Here is a 15,953-nt window from a genome sequence, read left to right on the forward strand (position 1 = left end):
TTGTCTGTTAGAACAGAAGGAATTTTCACATAAGAAATCTTTACTGTAGTTTCTTTTTCTGTAAATTTATTCATAATTTAATAGCTGTTGTATTGTGATTATTAATGTAATGTGATTATTAATGTATCCTAATAATAATAATAATACAGTTTTTATAATGTGGAGTTTTGAGATTTTTCTTAAATATAATTCTTTGTGTCATGACGAGTATTAACTTTTATCTATTAGTTAACACAGAATTTTAAAACAAATGGTATTTTACACCAGCACACTGTATAACATGCTGTGAGTCTCTCTCCAACAGAAAGTCTTTATCTCTAATCCAGTTTATCAGTTCAGCAGGTGGTTAAATGGACACCAACTGAAATGCACCTAATAACTGCTACCAGCAGAGAGCTGCACGCTATTATTGCACTTTGAACGGTTCCCCCTCAGTTCTGGCCATTATCACACAGTGGGGCCATATGAAAACAGAGATTGCCATTAACTTATGTTTATACAATGTATTTGATTAGCGTGTTAATTGTTAATGCCAGTAGAACTGGCCTGTGCTTTTGTTTGCAGAAAGTTTGCACTGTGAAAGTCAGAAACAAAATGTGTTTAAGTTGGTCTCATTGCGCTTTTGTGTTCTCAGGCATGCGAGCCCTCGCGAAGACTGCTCGAAGGCAGTTCTTCTGCAGTCACGGGCACAGCCACGCCGGGTGGCACCAACACACCCATGTCCCTGGATACGGCCTACTCCAGCCTAAGGCAGGATACGCCACAGTCCCAGGGTACCCCGCACACCCCACGCCCATCAGGCACCCCGTTCTCTCAGGATTCCAGCTACTCCAGCAGGCAGGGCACGCCGGCGTTCCAGCCGAACCGTGCGGAATCCTCGGGAGGCTACAAGGCGAGGAGACATGAAACCAAATTCCAGGACGCCTATAATCGCAGACCTGAAAGACATTACGTCCACGGCACAGGAGGGGCGCACCGTGGCAATGCAGAGCAACCGCCCGGTTTTAAGCAACATCAGCCACCTGAGCCTCCGTCGCCTGTTTTTGCGCACACGCCACCGCCACCAGCCAGTGCAAATTTCAAAACTGCTTTCTCTCCTTATCAGCCGCCAATGCCCCCAGTTTACCCTCACACAGAGCCCTCCTTCCACCAGCCTGTTCAGCGGGAAGTGGATTATAGGAGACCGCCTCAAGCCCCGCCTCCCCCAAGTACCGACTTCATGCCCGTCAGAGACAGGCCTGCTACGCCGCCAATCCCTGAGCCTCCCCCTGCGCCAGAGACCCAACCAGCTACGCCTCCTCCCTCCACGCCAGAGCCCTGTCCGTCGCTGGGCACCCCCGCCCAAGAGTCCGAACGCAACAGCCTGGACTCCCGCATAGAAATGCTCCTTAAGCCCTTCCTTAACGAGCGTGGAGACTCAGACGCTGAGGTGCGCATGGACGGTAGCCCGATCTCCTCATCGTCCTCGCAGCTTTCCCCCATCCCGCCCCAGCGGCTCTCGCGGCCTTCAAGCACCGGCCTGGAGGACATCAGCCCTACCCCGCTTCCTGATTCCGATGATGACGAACCTATCCCTGGTACTGCTTCCCTGTTGACGAACTCAAGGGCCATGTCACCCTGCAACATGCACAGTAAAAGCAGTGTGGGAGAACCACGGACGCCCATGGACAAAATGGACACGGTAAGACCTGGGATGCACTCTATCTTTACTTTTATCTGAACTAGGGCTGACCGATATATCGCATGCGATTGTTACGCGCATTTCGTCAGTAAAGCCGGTTCCCTGATTACCGCCTAATCGCCATCACCTGCTTTCAAATGGAGCGGCATTTAATAGACAGTACCGTAGATCACTGACAAGCTACGCAATATCGCGTTCATATCGCAGATGAATCGCCTTCGATAATGAACGTGATATTGCGTGGCTTGTCAGTGAACTACGGCTCTGTCTATTAAATGCCACTCCATTTGAAAGCAGGTGATGGCGATTTAGCGGTAATCAGGGAACCGGCTTTACTGACGAAATGCGCGTGACAATCGCATGCGATCTATCGGCCAGCCCTAATCTGAACTGCACTGTTAAGTCAAATCACATTTATTTATGTAGCGCTTTATAAAATACAGATTGTTTCAAAGCAGCTTCACAATATTAAAGGATTAGTTCGTTTCAGAATTAAAATTTCCTGATAATTTACTCACCCCATGCCATCCAAGATGTTTGTCTTTCTTTCTTCCGTTGAAAAGAAATTAAGGTTTTTGAGGAGAACATTCCAGGATTTTTCTCCATATAGTAGACTTCAACAGTTACCAATGGGATGAAGGTCCAAATTACAGTTTCAGTGCAGCTTCAAAGGGCTCTACACGATCCCAGCTGAGGAATAAGGGTCTTATGTAGAGAAACAATCTGTCATTTTCTAAAAAAAAAAAAAAGAATATTATATACTTTTTATCCACAAATGCTCATCTTGCACTGCTCTGCGACGCACCACGCATTACGTAATCATGTTGGAAAGATCACACGTGACGTATTCCTCAGCTGGGATCGAGTAGAACTCTTTGAAGCTGCACTGAAACTGCAATTTGGACCTCAAACTGTTGGTAACTGTTGAAGTCCATTATATGGAGAAAAATCCTGGAATGTTTTCCTTAAAAACCTTCATTTCTTTTCGACTGAAGAAAGAAAGACATAAACATCTTGGATGACATGGGGCTGAGTAAATTATCAAGAAATTTTAATTCTAAAGTGAACAAATCCTTTAATGTTCTTCAGTTTTGACACAGACAATGTACAACAGCTATAAAAAAAGATGTCATTATTGAGCTCAGTTTAGTTCAGTGTTAGTTCGTTAGTCATGAAGCAAATTCAACTAAAAAGCAGCTCTACAGAAGATAATAGTGTTATTATTTAGCTCAAATCAGTTTAGTGTTGATTCAGTTTAGTTCAAACTGTAACTAAGTAGCGATGCTTCTAACCTAATCTTAGCGATGCTTCTAACCCTGTCTTTTGATGGTGTGACAGTTTTTTTTAGCATTTTTCAGCGAGTAGCAACAAAATGCTTTTTTAGCACTTTGTATTGCACATAGCTTTACGGCTGCATTAACAGCCGTTATCAAGTGCACTCTCCTGAAATGTTCCCTTTTTCAAGTAATAAAGTTTTATTGAATTAGTTTGCTCAGACGGGTTGAAAAACAATGAACTGATTCATAAGTTGCAATAAATCAGTTTTTTTTTTTTTTAAACCTTTTTATTTGACACATTTCTAGTAAAATATTAAGTTAAATGCTGCTGTTTAGTGCTGTTTTTGACTTTTGTGGCAGATTTCAAAAATAAATGATGTAATCTGATATATTTACTATAGTATTTACATATACCGTGATATTTTTTAAAAAGATATTGCCCCTAAATGGGTTCAGTGTAGTTAGCTACTGTTTGCAAGTAGTTTGTAGTGTAGCTAACTGCTTGAAGGCTTTTGATGTGTTGATAAATATAATATTATGAATTGCTGTATGGAGGGTTTCAGGACCCAGGAGAAATGTAGGAGGAACTGTACTCATCTTCCTTTTAAAGAGGCTCTTTACTTTCCCTTTTGTTTCACATTTTAGCAAAAGAAGAAATTGTGCAATCTGGCTGCAAAAACAAGTTTTTGTATCCTCTTTTTCTTTTCTATTTGTTTTGAAATCTCAAAGACGTCATATGTTTTTTCTTCTTCTTCGTTTCAATTTAATTTAGATTCCAGTGTGCAGTGTTTTGTGGTGCTTATAGGTCTAGGCGAGAGACTTCTTGACATCACTGTTTGCTTGAGATTTTGCAACTCAACTGTTTGTGACATTTCAGAAGCATGCTGAAAAATAGAAAGTTTAGCCTGGCACAGTTTAAGTCCTACATGTTAATCTCTACCAAATAGTCTAAGAAGCATTGCATGCCATGGAAAAATTTGAGAATCTTGGCCGTCTGCAGTAAGGACGTAAACGGACTCTGTCTTGTAAATTAACTTGTTTGCATTACAGCCCCCAGCTCTGTACAGCAAACCCATGAAATATGATCCTACTGTGGATGCCGCTCATGTGCAACACACTTTCACTTCCTCTTACACGTAGTACAACATGAGAAACAATGCACAGCCGTTAGCTCACTTTTGTGCTTTACTTCCTGCTTAAAAGCTGGAACATCAGGATAGTGCTGTTCTTATTAAATCTCCGAAACCATTGTTCAACAAGAAATATGCAGACCTGCCAACATGTACGCATTTTGCGTAGCAGGTACGCATTTTGACCTCAAAGTACGCTGGTACGATTTGGAGACCTGCCAACATGTACGCATTTTGCGTAGTGGGTACGCATTTTGACCTCAAAGTATGCTGGTACGATTTGTCACTCTAAACTACGCAAAAACCTGGCTCTGTGCACGTGTCTATGGTAGTATTTCAAATCAACTAAAAGAAAAAGAGTTCGACCAATCATAGCTCTGGGTTCATTTCCCCAAATAGCAAGAGGGGATGATTGACAAATGCACAAGGCCTATCATTTAAAAGGGACTATAAATCGACAGCAACACAAAATCCCGCTCTATCTCCCTCCGTCGTCTCAGTGACTGAATTCTCAAGCGAGGACAGTACAGTAGTCACGCACTTTTAACTCCTTAAGCTAAACGGGTATAAAATGCTCAAGTAATGTTGAACAACAAATCGAAATAAAATGGAAATCGCTATATGGCTTAAGGTGCGGTCACACAGTACTTTTCGTTCCATTGACTTCCATTCAAACGCATGCGAATGCGTCGGACCGGAAACACAAGCTTGTGCGAAAAATTTAGCATTTCGCTGCTTTCCAAAATTCAAGTTTGGTGAACTCTGACCTGCGAATTCGCATCACGTGAAGACGTGCGACCAGTAGAAGATCGATTCGTCATGGCATGACCTCTTGGCTGAATTAAAAGAATGATATTTTTGCAGTAAAGTCGAATAGGTTCTATATTTTTACATTTTGAATGTATTACGTTAAGTTATATGTTGAATTCATGTTTATAAAAAAGTAAGACCGTGATGTCATTTCACGACCGTTACAGCATCTGAAGAAATTTCGCACATTCAAAGTCTAGTGTGACTGCAGCTTTAGTGATTATGAAAGTGCTGTGATTTGTGAATGACTGACGAGCGCGAGTCTGGGGAAACGGGCTTTTATGTATTTATTCTCAGTGTTGAGAAACGTATAACCTACGTGTGTTGCATTACTGTGTTAATAATAACTAAAGTACCTAATCATGTTACATAGCCTACTCATTTTGTTTGAAAACTAGCACATTAGTTACTTATGCATTTAAAAGTACTGTTGTCTCAGAGCTGCGCGAGCTCTCTCTCATACACAAACGCGCGCGCACAGAGAGAGGGAAGATCATTGTAAAATGAAAATTGACATTCTAGGTTTAAACTTTGTTCTTGCTTGTTATTTTTTGTCGGAAAGCATTTTGAATTATCCATCCGTGTTTTTAAGATTCGTTAAATGATGGACGCTTTAGTTAACACAACCCCCCGTTATATGTCGGACTAACTTCTACTTGATATTCTTTAATACTCGATATGTTTTGCTCTTATGGGTCCTGTCTATTCATTGTCAAATGTTTTCTATAAATATGTTTGTATTGGCTAACGTTTATTCAGCGAATGTTTCTTGTTTATAATATGCAATGATCAAATGCGAGGACAGTAGGGCTGTGACGATAACCGCATTACCGCATAACCGCGGTAATAAGATGTCGACCGCGGTGTTTAGGTCATCACCGTCATCACCGCACTCCGCACTTTATTATTTGCTAGTGAAAGTTACAGGAATGCATATGGTGTGTTATATGAAGTATAAACGTCTGCAGTATTTCCTCTGTGTTTTTTTTTTTTTTTTTTTTTTTTTTTTTTTGCAAGGTGGTGGGGGGTGTCTGCCGAACGAACAGCAAGAGCAGAACGAATTTGTCAAACGTTTTAAACTCAACAAAATTGTGAAATGCATATATCAAGAGCATGCTCACAGATGAAAATAACAGAGAACAAAACAGCGTTGGGTGAAGTAGATTAGCGCCCTGCACGGGCCTCAAATATAGGCCCTATCCAGTCTTTTTTTTTCCCCCTTCTCCCAAAACACTTTTTCAGCTATTAAAATAGTTCAGTTTTGTATGTAGTGTAAAAATGGTTATATTTTGTTTCTTTTCTTTATAAAATTAATTTACAAAAACGTTTGGAGCATTTTTTTGTTAGTTAAATGTAAGTTTTGTTTTTTTTAAGTAGGCTAATGGCCAAGCGGCCAGCGGCAGACAATGAGTTGATCATCGCCTATGTTTTAATAAATGTAGCCTTCTCAAATCATAAGGACTTGTCTAAAATATAATCTATAGATATAAAACAGTTCAAGCATATCACAATGTTAGTTTAATGTTTAACCTAAATAAATGTGCGCTCTTAGACGCATATCCAATCGTTTGTACGGAGTGAAGCTGAAGCGGGCTCTGCAGGACATGGAGGCGTTAGCGAGATCTCTTGCATTTTTTTTTAACAGTGGAAACATCTTAAAATAGGCATTCATTTTTGCTCATAAAGGTAAGAGTAATATGTCATTCCAAACTGTAAAGGTCTACTTTTGTTTGTGTACACTCACAATATCAACAAAACGTTGTGCTTTTCTGCCGTCTCTGGCTTGAACAGGGGCGCTTCACACAGGCATGACGAATATATATATAGAAAGCATTAAATTACTACTTTAAAACGAAACAATTCAAATCGAAAATAGAAACTCTTTCATTAGTATGTAATCCGTGCATTTCTCTCTAAAGGCACATTCAATGAGGAGATGGCCAGTCATTTTTTTTTTTCATAACCATAATTGATGGATGTCTAAAATATAAAAATAAGTAAAATAAAGGCCTAAAACAGGCCTGATTAAAATTTGCGTTTTGTTTTATAATTCGATACAATTAAAAAAATAAAACACAAATTATAATGGCATATATGTAAAACTTTGTCCTATAATCGTATAGCTGCTTATATATTCAGATTTTTATGTTGCTCTGTTCTGAATAGGCCTACCTTAAAATTTAAAGGATTTGCTGCAACGCAATTTTGTCTGATATATGAATATATTTACTAGCCTATTTTTTTTACAGCAAATGCTTTAAAACAGCTTTTATTATAGCCTATATATTATATATAATATTATTATTATCGAATAATATTATAGCCTAGCCTATATGATAGGCCTATATAATGTTTAGTGATTTTGATATCGCAGACTAAAATACCGGCAGGAATAAATATTTAGGCTGATTTACTCATTAAAACCAAAGGAGCGCCAAGAGAACGGATAACAGCCGCAACGAGCACTGGCCATGATTTCAGAAACAACACATTCCAGCGGATAGATCGCCTCTTATTTAACACAGACCTACAAATTTCTTATCAAATGGAGATGTTTCTTTCTTTTAGGTACAGTTATTCGTAGAGTTTAAATTAATTTTTGAGACGTTTCAGAAAGATTCTCGCAGAGAGACAGCTGAAAGCGCACCCCGTTTTTATTTAATCTATTTTACAAAAGTAGCCTACAAGGTGTTGTTGTTATTGTGAGCGTAAATATAAAATAAAATTTTAAAAAAGTAGTCCATTTGTAGTCTTGCACTAATATAGGCTATCGCCAAAAATGACGGAAGGCCTATTTTAAGTTGTTTCAGCTGTCATGAGGAAAAAATCCATCAGAACGCGCCGGCGCATTCGTCGGCCAGAGGGATAAAAATTTAGCCAATTTAGTTTCATATTTATATTTAAATATTGGGCTATAGCCTAATATTATTATTTTTTTTAAATGTCACCTATGTTGATTATGAAAAGTGAATAGCACGACGGATGCGCAATGTGGGGAGACATGCAGCGGGTCAGACATAAGTTTGACCACTTCATTAAGTTTTGTTTTATAGTAAGTCTTTCTTTAAAGTGAATTTCGTTTTGTAGAAATTGTATCTTAATTTCAATCAATGTTTCATCAACCAATTGCCTATATTTAATAAATAGGAAGAAAACCAAGAACGTCGGTTGTGGAATGGATTGAAGTTCGTAACAAATGAATCCATGTTTCTGCGGCCTTTGAATGAGGCTGAAGCAATAGACGTCTTTCTGTTTTTATTAAATTTCTTTATTACTTTATTACGTGTCTTTATTACTTTAATTAATTGATAAGACATTTTTGGTCTAACAATATATTTTAGCTGGTCTAAATTCTAAGTTAACTTCAAGACCGAAAAATAAAGCAGCGGCCCAGTAGTTTAAGAATGATGTTCCTGATGTTCCCTTATGTTGCAAAAACTCCAAATAAGAAAAAAAAGCATCTTTTATGTTCCACTTTGTTGTAAATGTAGCCTTGTTAAGTTAAATAATAGTAATGGTAATTTGCTGTTAAATGGTGAAAAACTGTTCCATATTTCCTATTAAACGGAATTATTATATAAAAATTATTATTTTTCCTATTAAATTTCCTACAAATCGAAAAAACAAAGTTGAAATAAATGTAATTTTATTTTATTATTGTTAATATAATTTGCCGTTTAAATAATAAAGAAGACCGACTGCTTTATTTCCATGTTCATTTACAAGCTGCATGTGTTCTTAAGTCATTATATTTCCACGGAGGTCGGGGGAGGGGGTTGCGATTAACCGCCAAACCGCGGTGATATGTTGCGTCTTCACCGCGGTAAGAAAAATCCCATACCGTCACAGCCCTAGAGGACAGCACGTTACAAATAGAAACCCTTTTTTCTGTGGGATTTAGTATCATATTAGGATATTGGAATAATAAAGTAAGTATTTTAAATGAATCACATGTAAACTCAGTGTTTTTACTGTTTTCTAATGCTGCGTTCACACCAAACGCGAATAGAGCGTCAAATTCGCGTCTACCGCGTCTAGTTTGCCGCTTGAACATTTTGAATGCATTCGCGCGTCTAGAGCGAAATAGACGCGCGTAAAAAACAAGCGTTTGAAGCGAAATTGACGCGCGTCCGAGGCGAAATCCGCTTCTTGTGGGAGGGGCAAGACAAGACGGTTGTCTGTTTGCAAGATGGCTGATGTTGATCGTGCGTTCATCGAGAGAGCTACCGCTTTGTATTTGCTCTGGAGAGCAGAACAGCGGCGTAGAGGTCAGCGTCGCGGGAAGGCTGCGGGTCGATAAACGTGTACGTGACTCAAAAGTGAAATGTGTATTTACAACTTACCAGGTAGCCCAATCTCCTCACCGACACTCTTCCAAGCGAGGTCCTTTTTATTCCTGTCTGAAGTATGAACTTGTGTCATAAATCTCTGGGTGACTGCTCACTGATAATATCAGTCGTTCCTCCATTTTGAATGAGTGACTCCGGGCGGGCCTGCCGCCACAGCAGCAAGCAGGCTCCTGATTGGTTAACGCGGCGCGAATTTACGCCAAAGTTCAAATTTTTCAACTCGGGCGTCAGACGCGAATTCGCGTCAAACGGCAAATGCACAAAAAGCACCATTCGCACGTAACGTGCGTATCACGCGAAACGCTCAATTTGCGTCATTCGCGCGAACTAGACGCGCGAATGAGGCGAATTCGCGTCTTCCGCACCGCGCTAAACGCCTCATTCGCGCCGCGAGACCTCCAGATGCGCATAAACGCGTCTTTACATTGACTTAACATTGACATCATTCCCGCCAGACGCTCTATTCGCGTTTGGTGTGAACACAGCATAAGGGTTTCTTAATTTTATTCTAGTTTTCATTACAAAACCTGTGTAAACGACTGTCAGGTTAGTCGTAGTATGTAAATATAGCCTACTTGAAATTGCAAACATAAAATTATTTTAGTTCATATTAAATAATTTAATGCGATTCACTTGTGGTTGTCAGTTTGTATAAGCACACATTATGCAATGCAATATTAATCATGAATTTAAAAAATGCTTTTGAGCAGGTGTGAAATTTTTGAATTGGGTCAAATTCAAAAAACTTTAACAGTCAAAATTAGATTTACGAAGATAGATGTGTGTGTGCACGTGTTTTTGTGACATATCGGGACACAAATTTGTATAAAGACATGGGTATGACATAAGTATTACAAAGAGAGGGCGACTTATGAGGAGATTACCCCATGCCCCCATTTATAAATCATACAGAAGGAGTTTTTTTTTTTTTTTTCTGAGAAAGTAAAAATTTGCAGTTTCCTGTGATGGGTAGGTTTAGGGGTAGGGTTGGTGTAGGGCGATAGAAAATATGGTTTGTACAGAATAAAAACCATTACGCCTATGGAATGTCCCTACAATTTACAAAAACAAACCTGTGTGAGTATGTGAGTGTGTTTTGTGTATTGCATTCTCAAAAAAAAAAAAAAAAAAACCCCGTGTCCCATCACAGTGGTACTCAAAAAATTTTCCAAGGTTGGCAGGTCAGATTATGTCATATTTGAAAGTGTTAGGGTTCCTACATTCAAATTTCCTGTAAACATGTGTTTCAAGACAATATTATTACTTTTGCTTTTCATAGCTTTAATTGTTAAATGCAAGTATTAAAAAAAATAATTTTCGGTAATTGAAATGAAGCTGCAGCTAACTAAAATAAGTTGAGCCCCATTGAATTAAAAAATACTATGGAAGTCAATGGGGCTCATCAACTGTTTGGTTATCAACTATCTTCAAATTATGATCTTTTATGTTCTGCAGAAGAAAGAAATTCATACAGGTTTAGAACAACTTGATAGTGAGTAAATGATGATAAAATTTTCATTTTGGGGTTAACTATCCCTTTAATTTGTCATATACACAATATTATGCTCACAAATAGCAAGAGAACTTTATTGTAATTGTATTTCCAGATCAAGTTAATAAGGGAAGAAAGTTAAGAATTCAGGATCTGTTCATAGTTGCGCAATAGTTGTCAAACCAAAGGTAATCTAGACAGTAGATTGTGTTTATATCCCTTTTTGCGTTGTACTTGACTAGTTTGTGCTCTGAAGCCCTGAGTATACTTCACTTCTTCATCAAAAGAGTCCGTACTATATGCGCACCGCTGGATTTTTGTAACTGCGCATACTTGTACACGCAGGTCACACATGCGCATTTAATTTTTTTGGCAGTAATTAGTTTATCCACAAGGAGGCAACCGTGCCCTGGGGCCGTCCATTCGCAAGGTAGTCAAAGAAAGACTGCATAAACAGAACAGACTGGAACGCATGCAAGCTACAGCAAGGATGGAGGCCTACATAGACGAGAGATTGTTCAAAGAGGTTAGAAAGTACCTTCGTTACCCAACTCTAGCATGAAACAATTCAAAGATGTTTACAGGGGTTGTATCTTGTGTCAAGAAATTGCTCAGAACTGCGCATGCATCGAACGCTTGTGTACATGCACGAGTCAAATGAAGTATTCTTTGCAAGGCTGTGCGTTTGACTGTGTATGCGTAAAAAAACAAAGTATACCCAGGGCTTAACAAGAGATTTTTTTTTTTTTTTTTTACATAGGGCCATCAGTCATCAGGTGAAGACATGGAGATTTCTGATGATGAGATGCCTGGCACACCGATCACTAGTGGGGACTGTGCCAAAAGCATTGTGGTCAACTCTGCGGTGTCTCCAATGCAGACAATTCCCATGCCTCCGCCAGGGTTTCCCCCACTGCCCCCTCCACAAGCGGGCTTCCCTCTGCCGCCGCCGCCTCTTCCACCCCATTCATCCGTTCCGCACATGGCTGGCCCTCCTGGAGTGGGTCCCCATCCGATGCTACACCCGTTGGCCCATTACCCCCCTGGCATGATGCCCATTATGCAGGTGGACCTGATGAGCTCTTTACCACAGTGGGGCAGCGTTCACATGTCCTTTCAGATGCAGACTCAGATGCTAAGTCGCATGGCGCAGAGCCAGCGACCGTACCCTTACCCTCACTTCATCAGCGAAGCTGCTGCCGCCGCCATGCAGTTTGGGGGCCCATATCCACCTCTGTCTATGGTTGGTGCCCCTGCAGGCACTGTGGGGCACGGGCAACCCTGGCCCCTACCCAACATGCCCAAGTTCAACCCTGCTGTTCCCCCTCCAGGCTATGAGCCCCAAAAGGAAGACCCACACAAAGCCACCGTGGATGGAGTGCTTATGGTTATTGTCAAAGAGCTAAAGGCCATCATGAAAAGAGATCTCAACCGTAAGATGGTGGAGGTGGTGGCCTTCAGGGCGTTTGATGAGTGGTGGGACAAACAGGAGCGATCGGCTAAGGTAAGCGCCATTCTACAAACTCAGGCCTGTTTTAAATGTTACATGATACACATTGCCGGAAATGTAAATACATTTGTAAATGAATCATAACAAATGCAGCAAATTTGTTTTTCAAGCTATTTAAGTCATGCCAGGTACAAAATCACTGTCAAGTTGATAAGTAACTTTCATAAGTATTGTTTCCCTTTATTTGGAGTGTTGGACAAGAAGTCATTTAGAGTGTTGGATCGTGGTACGTTCAGCCTAAATGTTTTTGAACTGCAATGATATATCAGAACAAAATGTGACAAACCCATCTCTGATTGGTAGCAAGAATGTTATTAGTGTCAACAAAGTAATGTTTTTGACCTGTATCAATTATTTATTTGTGTATGCAGTAGATTATAGTAGCGTGCAATAAGAATGCTGTTCCAAAAAAATATTATTTAAGGTTTTATTTAAAATATACTCAGTTTTTGCTTTTTCATTTATTTTGACAAGCAAAAATGTTTTTTTCTTCGGGGCAGATAGTAGTAGACAAACTTAGGAAACTATTAAAAATATGATTTTCTTTTAATCTTGCTTTAAATGATATGATAGCTGATTACAGAACCAAATGTTCTAAAGTGTTTTGGAACAATTAACCAAAAGGACAACCATTGCTTTTTAAGTTTTCAAATTATGGAACTGCTTAACCTGAGGACATGTTATTATACTAACAGAATTATCTGATGTCATCTTGTTTCTGTATCTGCAGGCTACACTTACACCTGTGAAGACAGGTGAGGGCAAAGAAGAGGAAAAAGAACGGGCCAAACCCAAAGAGACTATATCCTCTAGCTTACTGGAAAACTGGAACAAGGTTGAGAGTTTGGGCTTCGAGGGAATGGGTCTCAGCATCGGACTGCGTGGTGCCATTCGTTTACCATCCTTCAAGGTACCAAACTACCATCCTGTTTTTTGGGGGGTTTTTTTGTTAGTGTGCTGTTGTACTTTTAAGTTGCTCATTATCAATTGCTACTCATTTTTTTGCAGGTCAAGAGGAAACAACCCCCTGAGCCGACATCCACCAATGACAACAAGAGGGTGCGACCATCGACACCTGTCGATGATGAGCTGGAAGATGAAGGTGTGTGCTACCCAGTTAATTTAGCAGATTTCTGATCTTCAAATGCTTTAAATTGTTTCATGCCATTTCTATAAACTAACTCGGTAAGGTTGGTTCTCAGAGTCGGAAAGAACAGATCTTCGCATGGATGGATCCAGAACGGATGGCAGTGGTTCTTCTGCCAAGCGTAGGCCAGCCAGGCCTCTGGAACTGGACAGCGAAGGCGAGGAAGAGGAGGAAACCTCCGGGAAAGAGGAGTCATCGCTTTCAGACCATGAAGAGGAGCCCGTGGAAGATGCCTCTGAGAGGTTGTCCTCTGGCAAGGTGAGCACCAATCCACAGTACTTCAAAAAGGGGGAAGTAATAGTACTATTTTAACAGTTTATAAAAGGACTGATAATTGAAAATTTGACCAACGTAATTGGCATCTGTGATAGCTTTAAGTAATAAATCAGGTGTAGTTTTTATTTGAGCCTAACGTTACACAAAAAAAACCTTGCCTTCATAGGATATGGAAGATGAGGAAGATGACGAAAAGAAGAGCAAATCAGACTCCAGCGAGAGTGAATCATCTGACTCATCAGATGACGGTAATGACTATTAATGGCGAGAGGTTGATGAATATTGTGCCCTTGTGGACACTGTAATGGGCCTGAGTTAATGACCTTCACTATTTTTCCTTCCTCAGAAGCTTCTAGCTCATCGTCCTCTAAATCTGATTCCGATTCTTCTGGGAGTGACAGCTCGTCTGACTACGAATCGAGTTCGGAGGAAGAAGAGGAAGAAGAGGAAGAAGAAGAGCAGGCAGTGGGAATAGAGGATGAAGACGAAGATGACGCACAAACCTCATCGTCATCTTCGTCTTCCTCATCATCGTCCTCTAATGAAGAAGAGGATGTTGATGTAAAATCCCCCAGTACCCCCACAGGACCACCACCAGAAGATGAACCAAGCGAGTTGAGCAGACTGGAGGCATTAGAAAAGGCAGAGATTGATAACAAACATAGTATGGTGAGCTCAATCAAGCCTGGAATTAATGACCTGCGGCCCCCATCACCCAAAGGATTGCCAGGTTAGACTCTTGACTGTTTTTTAGCTCGATGTTCCAATAGCAGTTGAGAATTGTGTGTTGATGAGGTCAGATCATAATTGGTTGTTATCTCTTTCAGTTGATGAACCTGACATCGATTTGGAGGTCAATATTCCAGTGCCCAAAGCTGAAGCCAACCTGGATGATGTCGGTAGCTTGCGGCCACCCACCCCAACAGGTTCGTTTGCAGATGGTGATCAGGACACCCGACCAAAGATCCCTGCTGAAGACATCCCCAGAACCCCTGGTCGTGATGGCCCAGTTCCCCTAGAGTCAGAGGCCGCAATCCCTCGGTCTCTTCCTACACCTTCCATGCACCTTCCACTTCCCCCCAATCATGCCCTTGAAGCACGATCCCTTCTGCCACCCCGTGAAGCTTTGCCGGATATGCCTGTCCGTGGGCGGTTGCCTACGGAAGAGGACATCCCACGCACACCGGGGAGAGACCTTATGGACAGACCCCGGGGTTTGGGCAAGTCTCAGAGCACTGATACGGTTCCTGTCACACCAGGTAGTGACACTCCACTAACAGGTAACAGCTTGAGCTCGCCGCATATACCCGGCAGCCCTTTCTCTTACCCTGCTCAATCCCCTGTCCTCAGCGCTGGTATCCCTCGGACTCCGGGTAGAGACCTTACTTTCACCCCAGCTTTCCCTGACTCTGCTGCTTTATCTGCAGGCCTTCCCATTCACAGGAAGGCCTCGTCTGAGAGCTTGGAGGAGAAGTCTGTCTTTAAAGAGCCTCAACTCAGTGCCTCTCCCCAGGCCAGCCTACCTAACAATGCAGCTTCTTCCCCATTCCCTGGTCCTCCCCTTCCTGCTGCTTCACTTCAGGAGCCAGCTCTGCCTCCCCAAGGCTCCTCTCCCACTTCTGTAGAGATTTCCTCTCCTGCTGCTCCAAAAGATCTACCTGTGCCAATGATAGATGTTCCTGTGCCCTTAGATGCTACTCCAACCAAGAGAAAACCGGGACGTCCCAAGGCTAAAAAGGAGGCTATTGAGGCCCCTCAAGACTCTGAAGAGCCTCCAGCTCCAATGGTGGCCTCTTTACCTCCAGACCTACCAGTAAATGACATGTACCCAGACCACCCTTCAGAGACCTTCAAAGGTGAAGATGGTGATTCCACAGCCATGGAGGAAGAGGAAAACCAATCCCAGACAGTCGTACCTGAGGTGGAAGACAGGGTGAATTACGTTGAGGAACCTGTTCAGAAGACACGCCGACAGAGGCGGGGCTGGCAGGAGTTGTTGTTGTCCATGCACTCCCCTGTGACATCACCGCGCCGCCCCAGCTTCTTGCCCCGTTCAGAATTTGAGGAGATGACCATCTTGTATGACATCTGGAATGATGGCATTGACGAGGAGGACATCCGATACCTTAAGATCACTTACGACAAGATGCTTCAGCAGGACAATGGCAACGACTGGCTCAATGACACCCTCTGGGTCCACCATCCTCATATCCTTTACTGCTTCAGTTTTAAGGTGTGGTCGCATTAGCGAAATTTAACAGACAAATAAAGGTCCACTGTC

At 41.4% G+C, this 15,953-nt stretch overlaps 1 protein-coding gene across 3 annotated transcripts in view; it reads left to right on the forward strand.

The window, feature by feature from the left end:
• setd1ba (SET domain containing 1B, histone lysine methyltransferase a) overlaps positions 1 to 15,953 on the forward strand; it is a 28,375-nt gene that overhangs the window by 8,327 nt on the left and 4,095 nt on the right. For 2 of the 3 annotated variants that reach the window (XM_048181044.1, XM_048181043.1), the window contains 8 exons: positions 635 to 1,681; positions 11,500 to 12,243; positions 12,980 to 13,159; positions 13,258 to 13,351; positions 13,452 to 13,654; positions 13,839 to 13,920; positions 14,019 to 14,402; positions 14,500 to 15,879. In XM_048181044.1, the coding sequence (XP_048037001.1) occupies positions 635 to 1,681; positions 11,500 to 12,243; positions 12,980 to 13,159; positions 13,258 to 13,351; positions 13,452 to 13,654; positions 13,839 to 13,920; positions 14,019 to 14,402; positions 14,500 to 15,879 (4,114 nt within the window). The remainder of the gene's footprint in view (positions 1 to 634; positions 1,682 to 11,499; positions 12,244 to 12,979; positions 13,160 to 13,257; positions 13,352 to 13,451; positions 13,655 to 13,838; positions 13,921 to 14,018; positions 14,403 to 14,499; positions 15,880 to 15,953) is intronic. The other variant, XM_048181045.1, reaches the window with a different exon arrangement.

This window comes from Megalobrama amblycephala, linkage group LG2 (assembly GCF_018812025.1).
Source record: "Megalobrama amblycephala isolate DHTTF-2021 linkage group LG2, ASM1881202v1, whole genome shotgun sequence".
In the NCBI taxonomy this organism is placed as follows: Eukaryota; Metazoa; Chordata; class Actinopteri; order Cypriniformes; family Xenocyprididae; genus Megalobrama; species Megalobrama amblycephala.